The sequence below is a fragment of the Ictalurus furcatus genome, chromosome 22 (assembly GCF_023375685.1).
Source record: "Ictalurus furcatus strain D&B chromosome 22, Billie_1.0, whole genome shotgun sequence".
Taxonomy (NCBI): Eukaryota; Metazoa; Chordata; class Actinopteri; order Siluriformes; family Ictaluridae; genus Ictalurus; species Ictalurus furcatus.
The window spans coordinates 9,782,134-9,795,033 of record NC_071276.1 but is presented as its reverse complement, the minus strand read 5'-3'; the positions used below and the strand labels follow the sequence as shown (position 1 = coordinate 9,795,033).

The window sequence follows — 12,900 nt, the reverse complement described above, 5'->3', positions numbered from 1 at the left end:
CCTCGATGTTGCCACACCAGTGTTGTAATGAAGAACTTTGTCCTTTCGCCCTCTCACACTGGTGATGAGGATGTAGGTTACAGACCCACCACTGCAATGGGAATTGGTTGGTTAAACCATTGGGAAAGAAAGCAAAATATGTGCCCTTGCTGTCCAAAGTGTGCTCAGGTCCCATCCTTTACAATTTTCATGATCTTCTGTTGAGCAGTTCTCCTGCTCATCTATAATTGCATTAGCTCTAAACATCTCTAGATGGCACCACTGTTTTACGTTTTCAGTTTTCGGTGAATGTCCAACCAATTGAACGTGAACTGCTTTTAAGCAAATGTTCACATATTATCCCACTGTCCTTGAAGTGGAATGGTACTGTGGTGAACAGATATGGGTGAAAGGCAGACTGTTGACAGTGAAATACACCATGCCAGCTTCTAGCACCATGCTTTCATCACTCTTCTGCTCCTGACTCAGCATTGGTTTACTCAACACACAATGTCAATGTGTTGCAACAAGATGCTCTCATAAAAAGCGCACCATTAGAGTTAAGTCGACTAGTATTTGGGATTGACAGCAGCACAAACCTGGAAGCTAAGCATTATTATTTAAGCTTGATAACTTATTTGGTTCAGATCTTATTCTTATAGTTTATATTAACTGTGTTTGCAAATATTTTGTAAAGAAGAGGCTGGATTTTTTTTTCTAATAAATGCATTTTTTTTCTTTGCTATTTTAAAGCGATTCCGTAATGTCAGTCAGTGGACCCAACCTTTCAACCACCTTGGAAAATAATTTGGAGAGGTATGTAGACTTGTTGTGTTGTGTATTTTTTGTCTAATCTGTACATAATAATTAAAGAAATAACATGGATTATATGTCACGTGTTTGTCGCCAAGTGAACAATGGTAATCGTTTCTTTTGTTGCTCTGCTGCTACCTCTAGCACTATAAAAGATGCTCAGCACCATCTGAGAGAAAAGCAGGCACTCCAAGACTCCAGAGCACAACCTAACGGCAACTGTATGACTTCTTTAATGGGAAACAATATCATGGTCCCGGTGGCAGACAAACTGAAAGAGATCAGTTTATCAGATGATTCCGGGATTGACAGCCCAACTGGAGATGTGAATTCTGAGATTTCAAGGAAGATGAAAAATGAGGAAGCATCTGTCGAGGGTTTTGAGGAAACTGCAGCTGGTGCTACTGTAGGAGGGGCCTGCAAGACTGCAGGTAAAATTCAGCATTTATGCTTGTTAATGTCTGCATCAGAGTGCTGATAAGTGCTGACATTTCTGATAAGTGCTGACATTTCTGTCCTTCAGCAGAAGTCAAATCAACAAAAAGTACTATTTCATTATTGATGTATTTAGAGTTGCTGTAAATTTAGGGCTACTATAAATGATTATGGATTTATTAATAACATTTGAAAAGCAGGACTACACTGCATCCTTATTATCTATGTGTGAGTGCAGAATTTAACAAGCCAGTTTGTGTAACTTGACAACAGCCTCGCCTACATTACGTTCTCACAAACAGAAACCTGATTGGTGCAATCAGACATTCCATATCCTTCCTGTAACCCAAGCTTGGACTAGCTTCTAGATAAACTGGTTTAGAATTATGTGGCAGCTGTGAGTTGACAGAAGTGTAACCATATTTTTATGCCTCTTTGAATACCTTTTTGAAAGCCTAACTATGCCGAAGTGTTGTCCCAAATGCTGTTCTGGTCCACCAGATGATGAATTGATCGCATTTACAGGGGAAGTGCGCTTGGCTCCAGCCGAGCAGTTCTGGTGTACAACAAGGGATGAAGCAGTGAAGCTAAGGATGAGTGAGTCGGGTCCAGGCTCTGAGCCTCCTCTTACCATCCATCAGATGTTCCAGTGGACGGTGGACAATTTCAGCGATCACCCAGCCCTCTGCTCAAAGGAGGACGGAGCCTGGGTTACACTCACCTATAAGCAATACCAACACCAGTGCCGGGCTGCAGCCAAGAGCTTTCTCAAGGTACGAGTATAATAGAAGAGAATCTTTATTGTCATTACACAAGTACAATGAATCTGGGTTTGCAACTTCCTTAGTAGATGCTATATAAGATATAATATATAAAGAATACAATAATTAATTTTTTTTAAAAAAAAAGTATGTATCCACTGTATGCAACTGCAGCAACAAAGTAATGTTATAGACAGTATAAACAGTGTTTAGCAGTAATTGTGCAACAGCTCAGATGTACAAAGTGCAAAAAACAAACAAACAAAAAAAACAGTACATTGTGGGAATGTAGGTATGGAGTCTTCAGAAATAACACAATGTGGATAAATGTATTATTCCAAGATATTCAAAGTGCACAGATTATATATAAAGATAGATATAGTTCAGAATTTGAGGTAAATTCAATGCATGTCAGCTCAACAGACTTTATTTAAAACAGCCTTATTCAATATCACCTCAATTCTCTTTCAGCCTTACTGGCTACTAGATTTTCTGTTTATTACCAACTGACTTAATACAAACTTTTTGCTGAATACATTTACAGTTCAGTTCTTTTACCCTCATAAATCTTAATGTGTCCTCAGCTCCTTTGACACTGAATAGACAAGATTACCTAAACTAGTTTTCTCCTTGTAGTGTCCTGGCCTCCAAACTAAATTATTTTGTAACCCAATAAGTCCATAACATCACAAAGAACATATACAAAGGAACCTACAGTCCAGTTTGGATAAAAAGGATCGTTTAAATGAAATATCGGAGTTCAGACAACATAAATGTAGTGCTGAAGTATAATGAACTTCTGAATTTAAACACAGAGTAATATTTTTGCATTTAAAATAAAATAAAAACGCTTTTGCATTAGTGAGCTGAAACTAAAATGTCCTGTGTGTGTGCGTGTGTGTGTAGTTGGGACTGGAGCGGTTCCATGGTGTTGGAATTCTGGGATTCAATTCTCCTGAGTGGTTCATTGCAGACATCGGTTGCATCATGGCAGGGTACTACTTATATTCCTGTTCTATATTCACATGTTTCTTTGTTCAATATACATATATGTTCAAACACTTTTATATACAGGACATACAGTTATGTGCAAGAGTTGCGGCATCCCTGACCAAATCACATATTTTATTTATTTTTTAAGTAAAAAGAAGTAAACGCAACCTGTGCATAAAAAAAAAAGACATTTTCTGCAAATGTTAAATCACAGTTACTGTATATTTGATGAACTTTTAAAAAAAAAAATAGCAAAACAAAACCCCCAAAACAAATAATTATGACATGTGCAAAAGTTCCCATTGTAGTATGAGGCCTTAATTGATTCGTTAGGAATCATTTCTCAAATATTGTCATTAGCATAATCATCATCATAAATTCTCTGTCTCTTGAAACCTTGTGCTAACACTCAACAACTATGAGCTCCTCTAAGCAGATTACAGAGGATTTAAAATCGAATCTAACTGATTTCTCTAAAGCACAGGAAGGCTGTAAAAATGATATCACAGCACTTCCATCTCCCAATTACCACTGTCTAAAATCTCATTAAGTAATGGCATTTAAGAGAAACTGTGGAACCCCAATGCAAGAAGTGGAAGACCAAAAGGGAGCAATCAGATAGAACTACCTGCAAAGCAAAAGCCCCAAATGACAGCAAGTACCTGCAGGAAGGTTTAGATGACACAGGAGGTACATTGTTCTACTCTGCAGCATTGCTTGCAAACATGATCTGCATGGAAGAGTCATCAGAAGGAAACCTTACCTGCGACCTCATTATAAATGTTGACATCTAAAGTGTGCAGAACAATATTTAGATAAACCAGAGGCATCTTGGAAATAAGTGCCGTGGAGTAATGAGATAAAACTTTTACTGTTTGACCACAATCACCAAGGATAAACATGGAGGTGGATCTATTATACATTAACATTTGCACACAAAAAAAGTATTATTATACAAATAATTGCAGAGGTTGTGTTTACTTTTTCACTTTTAAAAATCAACAAAATATGTAATTTGGTAAGGAGTGCTGAAACGTTTGCATACTGTATATGTCAAGCTAATATATGAAAAAGCATGCATGATGTAGTCATAGTTAAAATAATGAAAGACCATTGTTTTGTTCTTCAGAGGCCTCGCTGTTGGAATCTACACCACCAACTCTCCAGAAGCCTGTCACTATGTGGCTTATAGCTGTGAAGCCAATGTTTTAGTGGTTGAAAATGACAAACAACTAGTAAAAATCCTCCAGGTATTTAGCTGATAAATGTATTACAGTTACAGAAACCCAGTTTCCAAAAAAGCATATGGTGCACAATACCAATGAAAAAATTTACAACTGTAATGAAGAAAGGGAAAAAAAAACTATTCTGTGATAAACTGCAATTGAAATAAACAAGTTTTGCCAATTGCTGCCAATGTCTGTTTCCCAGGTTAAAGACCAACTACCACATCTGAAGGCAATTGTTCAATACAAAGGAGAAGTGAAGAATAAGATGCCAAACTTGTACACGGTAGGCTTGAAGTTAAATAGCACTGCCTATGGCACAGTGGCATGTAAATGAGGTACTCGTACATCATGGGTCAGTCATTTGCAAGGTGGGTCAAATGACCTCCTCATGTAACAGTAGGTGGCTCTTAGCCATGTTTAGTGATGAAGAGGTCTAGAGTCTAAAGAAAGCTAGTGAGACTATTTACCTGCTAACATTAATTTCTCCTTATGTGGCAACTATTAAAATTATTTTAATCGTTGTTTTTGGGGCAATGGCATCCACGGAATTTCTTTAACTCACAAACATATTTATGAAGTTGCTGGGATGTTAAATATTTACTTAATATATATTTATAATTATTGAATATAATAATGCAATGTAATATTTATTTAATACACAGTTAGTATTTATAGACAGATCAGTTGTATACATGAGTTTATTTGATTGTTTAGAGAGTGTCATATCACATCAAACCAGTGACTACAATTCCCATCCTGCACTGCGGCCTAAAAACCTGGCCGTCATCGACCGCAATTTCCAGAATCACAACCACAGATTAAAAGGACTTTCAATGTGTTCGCTTTTTGCAAAATATACACTCAGTTGCTGTTTGTCTCGGTTGGTTACCAAGCCTGGATTTTCGAGTGTTGAGTTTGCTTACGTTTTTGACTTTATCTCGTTGACTTTTGTGCTGTTTGCATGACTACTTGACCTCTGCCTGCCCATGATTATTGTCTTCTGCCTTATCTTTTGGACGTGTTGTTTGATTAAACTGTCATACCTGCACTAGCTTCTGTCTCAGCCTCCATAACGTGACCAAGAGAAGCGAGTGTGACAGCCACATTCTCTAGATGAACTGTGGCAAGTTCTTCAAGATGCTTGGAATATTGCCAGAAAATTTCCTCTTAAAACCACACGATAGTCTAGCTGAAATAGCTGTTTCGTTTTTAAAGGGAAAGCATATCGGAAAATATTCATAGCACACAAAGGTTCATGTGATACTGATTGCACAACTGATGAACTGTCTGTTCTTTTAGTGGGCTGAATTTATGAAGGTTGGTGAGGAGGTTTCAGATGATGAGTTGGATGCAGTAATTAACAGTCAGAAGGCTAATGAATGCTGCACCCTGATCTATACGTCAGGAACCACAGGAAACCCCAAAGGGGTTATGCTCAGTCATGACAATGTAAGTAATAATTTAACTGCTTTCATGAAAGAGTACTGAGATATCCTTCAACATAGCATTGTTGGTACCAACTGTTAAAAAACAAATAAACTTTTTTTTCCATGTTCAAAAGAAGAGATTAGGTTAATTAATCCAGTTTTAATCTGGTGCCCTTCTTCTGGTCAGATCACGTGGATTGCAAACGCATCAGGATCTGTGGTCAATCTAACCAAGGGGGAGGATTCTGTAGTGAGTTATCTGCCCCTAAGTCATGTGGCTGCCCAAGTGAATGACATGTGGCTCTGCATTAGATTTGCAGCCACCACCTATTTTGCCCAACCAGATGCACTGAAGGTTAGCATTGTATTTAGTATTGTATTTATATAACTGCATTATTTGTCCTTATCAATGCAGATCAAATTTAAGGGAAACATAAACAATATTATTAATTGAATTTTGTTTCAGAAGCTAGCTATAATGCATGCTAAGAAATTGCAGTGATCATACAGGAGTGTATGATGTACTATCATATTGCAGATGTCACACAGCTGTTTTCTGCTAGAGTAAGTAGAGGTGGGATAAATGTTGTGTCCCTGCAGGGTTCTTTGGCCACCACGTTGAGAGAAGTGCATCCCACAAGCTTTTTGGGTGTTCCACGTGTGTGGGAGAAGATGCAGGAAGCAATGAAAGACATCGGTGCAAAGTCTTCATTCATGAAGAAGAAAATTGCAGATTGGGCCAAGGGTATAGGACTTCAGGCCACCTACAACACAATGAACAAGTATGTTTTTTCATAAATCATTACCTTTTAGGGGTATTTCTTAATGTTTCACATATTTTACAGAAATATGTGAATGATTAATGTTCTTATGCTCCGATCTCCAGTAATCCCTCAGTGCCCTGGGGCTTTATGCTGGCTAATAGCATTGTCTTTAAGACGGTACGTGCTGGTCTTGGGCTGGATCGCTGCAAGCTCTGCTTTACAGGGGCAGCACCAATCACTAAGGATACACTGGAATACTTCATGAGTCTGAACATCCCCATCTATGAGGTGTATGGCATGAGTGAGAGTACGGGCCCTCACACCATGTCCTCGTCTGACAACTTCCATATTATGAGGTCTGTCCCTTAATTCACTTCCTGTAAATGCCTTAGATTATTTTTGTTTATTTTATGTCCACAGTAGGGTAATCCTCTCCACCAATAGCTGGTGTGTGGTGGGCGTTCTGGTGCACTATGGTGGCTGCCGCACCATCCAGGTAGATGCGAAACACTAGTGGTGGTTGAGGAGATCCCAATCCCCCCCCCCCCCCCCCCAAGCTGTTTAAAGTGCTTTGAGTGCCTAGAAAAGTACTGTCTAAATTAATTAATTTTTCAGTGGATCTACCTGATCCATATTCCCACCTCCCCCCCCCCCCCATCCCCCTAAAAATTTACGTTTCACCACAATAGCTGCTTTCCTACCTGGCCATAAACTCCTTGAAAAAGGATTTGTTGTAAAATTCAAAACTGACATACTGTTTAAAACATTTGCAAACATGCAATCTGATTAAAAAAAAAAGCCATTTGATAACAGCTTTGTCTTTAGGAATGCATAAAATATTGTAGCATGGTGGCTGCTATAATCAGATGTTATTAGTAGGCATGTAAATGCTCTGTGATAAAATATGTTACTGAAATTACTTTTAAAACAATGTGAATTTTTTAAATATGACCTATTACAATCCAACATACACCATGAAAATGCTCAAGTTGACTTAGAATACATGCAACCATAAAGTTTATTCATAATCTCAATATTTTCCAACAGCTGTGGTAAGGTGATACCAGGCTGCAAAACAAAGCTGGACAAGCCAGATGCAGATGGCAGTGGGGAGGTGTGTTTCTGGGGCCGTCACGTCTTCATGGGCTACCTGAATATGCCCGATAAAACCAAAGAAGCACTGGACTCAGAAGGCTGGCTGCATTCAGGAGACTTGGGAAAGCATGACACAAATGAGTTCCTTTACATTACAGGCAGGATAAAAGGTAGAAAAGATTACACTGTAGGTTTAGCCTGATGCATTCATTACTATGACCAGATGGTTAGTGGCATAAGGGTATTAGAGATGCCAAATTTGTCTGAATAATGGCTCCAATTTGTTGTAAATTATTACTAAAAATAGGAAATTTCTACACCTAGCCTTCAATTAACTTGTATTGAGAACTTGTTGTAGGTATTACTCTTGCTTATATATCATATTTATTTATTTATTTATTTATTTTTAAACAGAGCTTATCATCACTGCTGGAGGCGAGAACATCCCACCAGTTCCCATTGAGGACGCAGTCAAGGAGGAAGTGCCCATCATTAGCAATGCCATGCTGGTGGGAGACAAAAAGAAATTCCTCTCCATGATTCTCACTCTTAAAGTAAGACACTCAATATGGCATTCATTACAGAGCTTTCCAAAAGTCACTCCATCCATAAATGATAACTGTAAAAGGTTCATTTTTAACAGCTTCGAATAAAATGCATCTTTAAGCTCTCGGTCACAAAATTCAAAGTCAGACTGTTTACAATCCACAGTGTAAGGTTGATGACAATGGAGACCCCACGGACGAGCTGACCCCAATGGCTGTAGAGTTCTGCAGGCAACATGGTGTCATGGCAAGCAAAGTCTCAGAGATCATCAGCAGCAAAGAGCCAGCCATTTACAAAGTCATCCAGGAGGGTGTGGACAGGGTCAATGCCAAGGCCCCATCCAATGCTCAGAGGGTCCAGAAGTGGACGCTCTTATCGAAGGACTTTTCGATATCTGGAGGGGAGCTTGGTAAGGATTTGTAAACTAAGTATATGCATGACTTTGATTATGCCAGAAATGGCAACAGCCTGTTTTTTTCGGTGCATATGTCTTTCTGGAGGATAATCCTGTGAACATCAAATAATTTATGTACACACACATTTGTATTTATATAAAAAATTGAGCTCCCCTGTGAAAGTCTTGACTATGAGGCAAAAACAAACAAAAAAAAACATAGTAAACTATTCAAGTAGGAATGTTTTGGGTGTCAGCAAACAGCAAATACAATACACCAGGTATTTTAGTATACAACTCGATAATTATAATAATAATGCACATAGATGGACAACAAAATATATTAGCAAATAATTGCGGTATAGAGAAGTTTAAAAACTTTGTGAGAGGCACAAATGGGTAGCATTTCTTTTTCCACAGCTCCAGGGTCCCTGGTTTGATCCTGAGTTTGGGTTATTGTGTGTGGAATTTCATGTGCTCATCCCATTGGTTTCCTCTTGATTCCCCAATTTCGTTTATTTGTTTATATTTTATTTCAGCTCAAACAAACAATCTCCAGTTTCATTCCTGCTGAACGTTTCTGCTGAACGTTTCTGCTGAACGTTCCTGCTGATCATTTCTGCTGAACATTTCTGCTGAACATTTCTGCTGAACATTTCTGCTGAACATTTCTACTGAACATGTCTGCTGAACATTACTTTTTTCTCCCTTCCCTTTCCCAAATATTTCATTGAGAAGAAAAAACAAACCAAGCAACACTCAGCAGAAATCGTTCACAGTTTTTTTGTTTTTATACTAACAAAGGAAAACGAAATTAAAAGTACAAACACCAAAAACAAACCCGCCCCCGCGTCCCCCCGGCTCATCATGGTTACCCAATAACTGTCGCTGGTTATATAGATATTGTAAAACCCAACAACAGGCACAAAAATTTAAGTGGGAAGTGTCTGTAACTCTATAAAACCTCGTCCATACAACCCCTCATCGTATACCTTATTTTCTCGAGTTTTTTCTAAAACATTATGTCCTTTAGCCACTGGGAGATAGATGGATATTTAGCAGACTTCCAATGCAACAGTAGGGAACGTCTTGCTATAAGGGATGTGAAAGCAATAATATCCTTTTGTATCGAGTTCAATGGAACTGAGACATCAGGAATCCCAAATACAGCAATCAATGGGCAAGGCTTTAAATCTACCCTAAGAATAGTGGACATGATGGTAAAAAACAGACCAAAAACCATGGAGATCAGGGCAGAAGAAAAACATATGGCAAAGATGGCAGGGAGAACCATGACATTTATCACACTTGTCCTCTACGTCTGGATATATTGCAGAAAGTCTCGACTTGGACAGATGGACTCTGTGTAAAACTTTGAACTGGATAAGTCCAAGACGAGCACAAGAAGTGGTAGACTGTACCCTCCCTATAGCATGTTCCCAACATTCCTCACTTATCTGTACTCCTAACTCCGTTTCCCACGCATTCCTAATTTTGGTACTCGACTCACTACCTAACGCCAGAATAAAATCATATATCCTAGAAATTGTTCCTCTCTGATGTGGATTGTTTTGAAAACAAGCTTTCCCAAGCCTGTTCAGGAGGCACAGAGGGGAAATCAGAAAAACATCTAGAAACAAAATTCCGAATTTGAAAATACCGAAAGAAATGTGTCACAGGGAGGTCATAAGTAGATGACAGATTGGCAAAGCTATCAAAGACACCATCGGCATACAGATTTCTAACTTGTTTAATACCCTTGTCATACCACACTGGGAATGTGGAGTCAAAACACGATGGAGGAAATAGATGGTTGTTGACTAAAGGACCCAAAGAGGATGCACCTAAAAATTTAAAGTGCCGTCTAAATTGATACCAATTCTTAAGTGTGTTGAGAACAATTAGATTATCAGTATATAGGGAGAGTTTTGTAGGTAGAGAGGAATAGAGTAAAGCAGGTAAAGAGGATTCCCTACAAGAAGATAGTTCCAATTTAGACCAAGAAGATCCAGGAGATTTAACCCAGTAGCAAAGTTTATGGATGTGCGCCGGCCAGTAATAGAATTGAAAATTGGGTAATGCAAGTCCTCCACTAAGTCTACATTTCTGCAATAAAGATTTACGAACCCTTGGTGTCTTCCCTCCCCAAATAAAAGTACTAATTATCTTATCCAATGAGTCGAAGAATGATTTTGGCAGAGAAAGAGGAACTTGCTGGAACAAGAAAAGAAACTTCAGTAATATATTCATTTTGACGACATTGATCCTGCCAATTAGAGAAAGGGGTAAGTTACACCAACTCTGAATGTTGGATTTAACCTTTGAGATAAAGGGAGTGAAATTAGCTGATAAAAGATTAGATAATGAACGTGTCACGTTGATACCTGGGTATTTAAACCCTGACTGACTAAATCGAAAAGGTAGATCTGACTGTTGGAGAGAAAATGCTTCAGTATTGACAGGAAAACAGTCGCTTTTGTCCAAGTTTAATTTATAACCAGAGACAACACCGAAGGACTCCAGAACACCCAAGGAATTGGGTCCCCAATTTCCACCAACCTCCCAAAACATGCCCGTAGGTGGACTGGTTACACTAAATTGCCCCTAGGTGTGCATGAGTGTGTAAATGTGCATGGTGCCCTACAGTGGACTGGTATCCTATGCCTAGTATTTCTGGGTTTTAGGCTCCAGATCTAGCACGAGATCCGGAGTAGGAAAAAGCAGTTACTGAAGATGAATGAATTAATAAGACCCTAATAATATGCCTGAATGAAAGAATAAATCCTAAAGGATTCCATATTGGACCTATAGCTTATTACAGAGCATTATGATTGTTTTAAAGCTCATATTAGAGTTTAAATACTAAATGCATTCCTCAGTACATTAACTGGTCTTACAGGTTACATGACATTGTTTTCCTTGTGTGTGACTTTTTCAGGTCCTACTATGAAGCTCAAAAGGCCAGTTGTCTCGAAAATGTACAAAGAAGAAATTGACAAGTTTTATGACTCGGCTGACTTGAGGATGTGATAAGCTGGACAAAAAAACATCCACATCCTGTTTACTTTGCATTGGTAAATAATGTATAGGTCCCTCCAGGATTTTTACAGAAGTTAATGCAAAATCAAGAAAACCCAACGATATTCACAGGAGATTGCAATTTTCAGAATTACCACAGATGTTCTGCAGATTTGGGCCAAGATGCTTCATGTGACGGCATCACAATGCACATTCAGCCAAAGCCTCTTTGGTTCAGGTGTAGCGAACATGAGTACAGTTAAAAGGTCTCGTTTACCAACAAGCATTACTGCGAAACAGTTTAGTGCAATTGCAAATTCGTTAATTCAAGTAGTTTTTTTTTAAAAAAAGCACAAAAGATTGGAAATTGCATAGCACATTTTGAAGAAAAATAAATAAATCCGCAACAAAATCAAGCTTTTTTGGCCACAAAAAAAAAAAAAAAACTCCACAAAATCCTGTATGGACTGATGTATTGGCTTTTCCTCACTCCACCACATACACAACTAACAGAAGTGCTTCTCTCACCTCAATGCATCTGAATATGTGTATAGCACTTTCTGCTGCTGCTTGCCATTTTTGTACATATTCACCTTGATCATAGCTAAATCTAGTACCTGCAACTTTGCACAAATGTTTTAACTTGCTGTATCTGTGGCAATATTTTTACTACTTATAAACTGCCTTAAACTGCCTTAATTCTTTTCAGATGGCATCAATTGCTATTTGGTAAACCACTGAGGTGGCACACGTTTAGATTAGCTGCACCTGAAGGAATAAAATGACATTTAGTAACTAAATCATGATATATAGTCCCAAGTGAGCTTGGACTATGGATGGATTATGGATAACATTTTGAATAAATTATTTATACTTCTTTAGAATTTATAGTTACGGGCTTTGTGTAAACGCCTCAGAATAGGAGTGTTAAAAAAAAAAAAAAAAAGAGCCTGAGAGTGACTGTCTTACTCTGGTCACAGTTCAAATTCCAAAATGAGGTTATCTACATCTTATGTAATGTGTGTGTTTCATGCTATGTTATGATTCCGGTAACACTGAGATGTATATCATTGCATTACACCCAGGTCTCGTGTTAACGTGTCTTTTTCGTGTACTCAAAGAAATATTTAACTTCTAAACATATATATTTATGGTCTTTCAATTGATTATATTTTTTACAAGAAATCTTACACTTCACAAATAAAAACAAATCGAAGATCTATATTGAATATAGGAATGTCTCATTAATGCCTCCGTATTTTTCCCTTTATTCAATACATAGACACTGTTGACTGTTAACAGGTGCAGGTGAAGAACGAGATCATGTTCATGTACACATTCTCACAATGTAGTGTGGCTCTGCATAGAACGGCACTGTGTTGCCTCTATACAAAAGCCAGGAAACAGATTACTATACAGAAAACAGATTACATTGCACCCTCATGC

The 12,900-nt window shown here is 38.2% G+C and overlaps 1 protein-coding gene across 1 annotated transcript; it reads left to right on the top strand.

Moving 5' to 3' along the window:
* The first annotated feature begins 315 nt into the window (after positions 1-315).
* On the top strand, positions 316-12,687 carry LOC128598938 (long-chain-fatty-acid--CoA ligase ACSBG2). Its single transcript, XM_053610169.1, has 14 exons — positions 316-795; positions 937-1,223; positions 1,753-2,000; positions 2,895-2,983; positions 4,111-4,231; positions 4,413-4,493; positions 5,510-5,659; positions 5,825-5,992; positions 6,238-6,419; positions 6,524-6,757; positions 7,449-7,666; positions 7,911-8,050; positions 8,208-8,451; positions 11,375-12,687. The coding sequence occupies exons 1-14, from the start codon at positions 743-745 to the stop codon at positions 11,464-11,466; spliced, it is 2,307 nt and encodes a 768-aa protein (XP_053466144.1). The 5' UTR covers positions 316-742; the 3' UTR covers positions 11,467-12,687.
* Positions 12,688-12,900: the final 213 nt, after the last annotated feature.

Bases quoted from the DNA above. Each gene is read 5' to 3' on its own strand.
- LOC128598938 (XM_053610169.1), top strand. From the start codon at position 743: ATGTCAGTCAGTGGACCCAACCTTTCAACCACCTTGGAAAATAATTTG. The intron at 796-936 runs GTATGTAGACTT...TGCTACCTCTAG, and splicing joins TTGGAAAATAATTTGGAGAG to CACTATAAAAGATGCTCAGC. The intron at 6,420-6,523 runs GTATGTTTTTTC...TCCGATCTCCAG, and splicing joins ACCTACAACACAATGAACAA to TAATCCCTCAGTGCCCTGGG.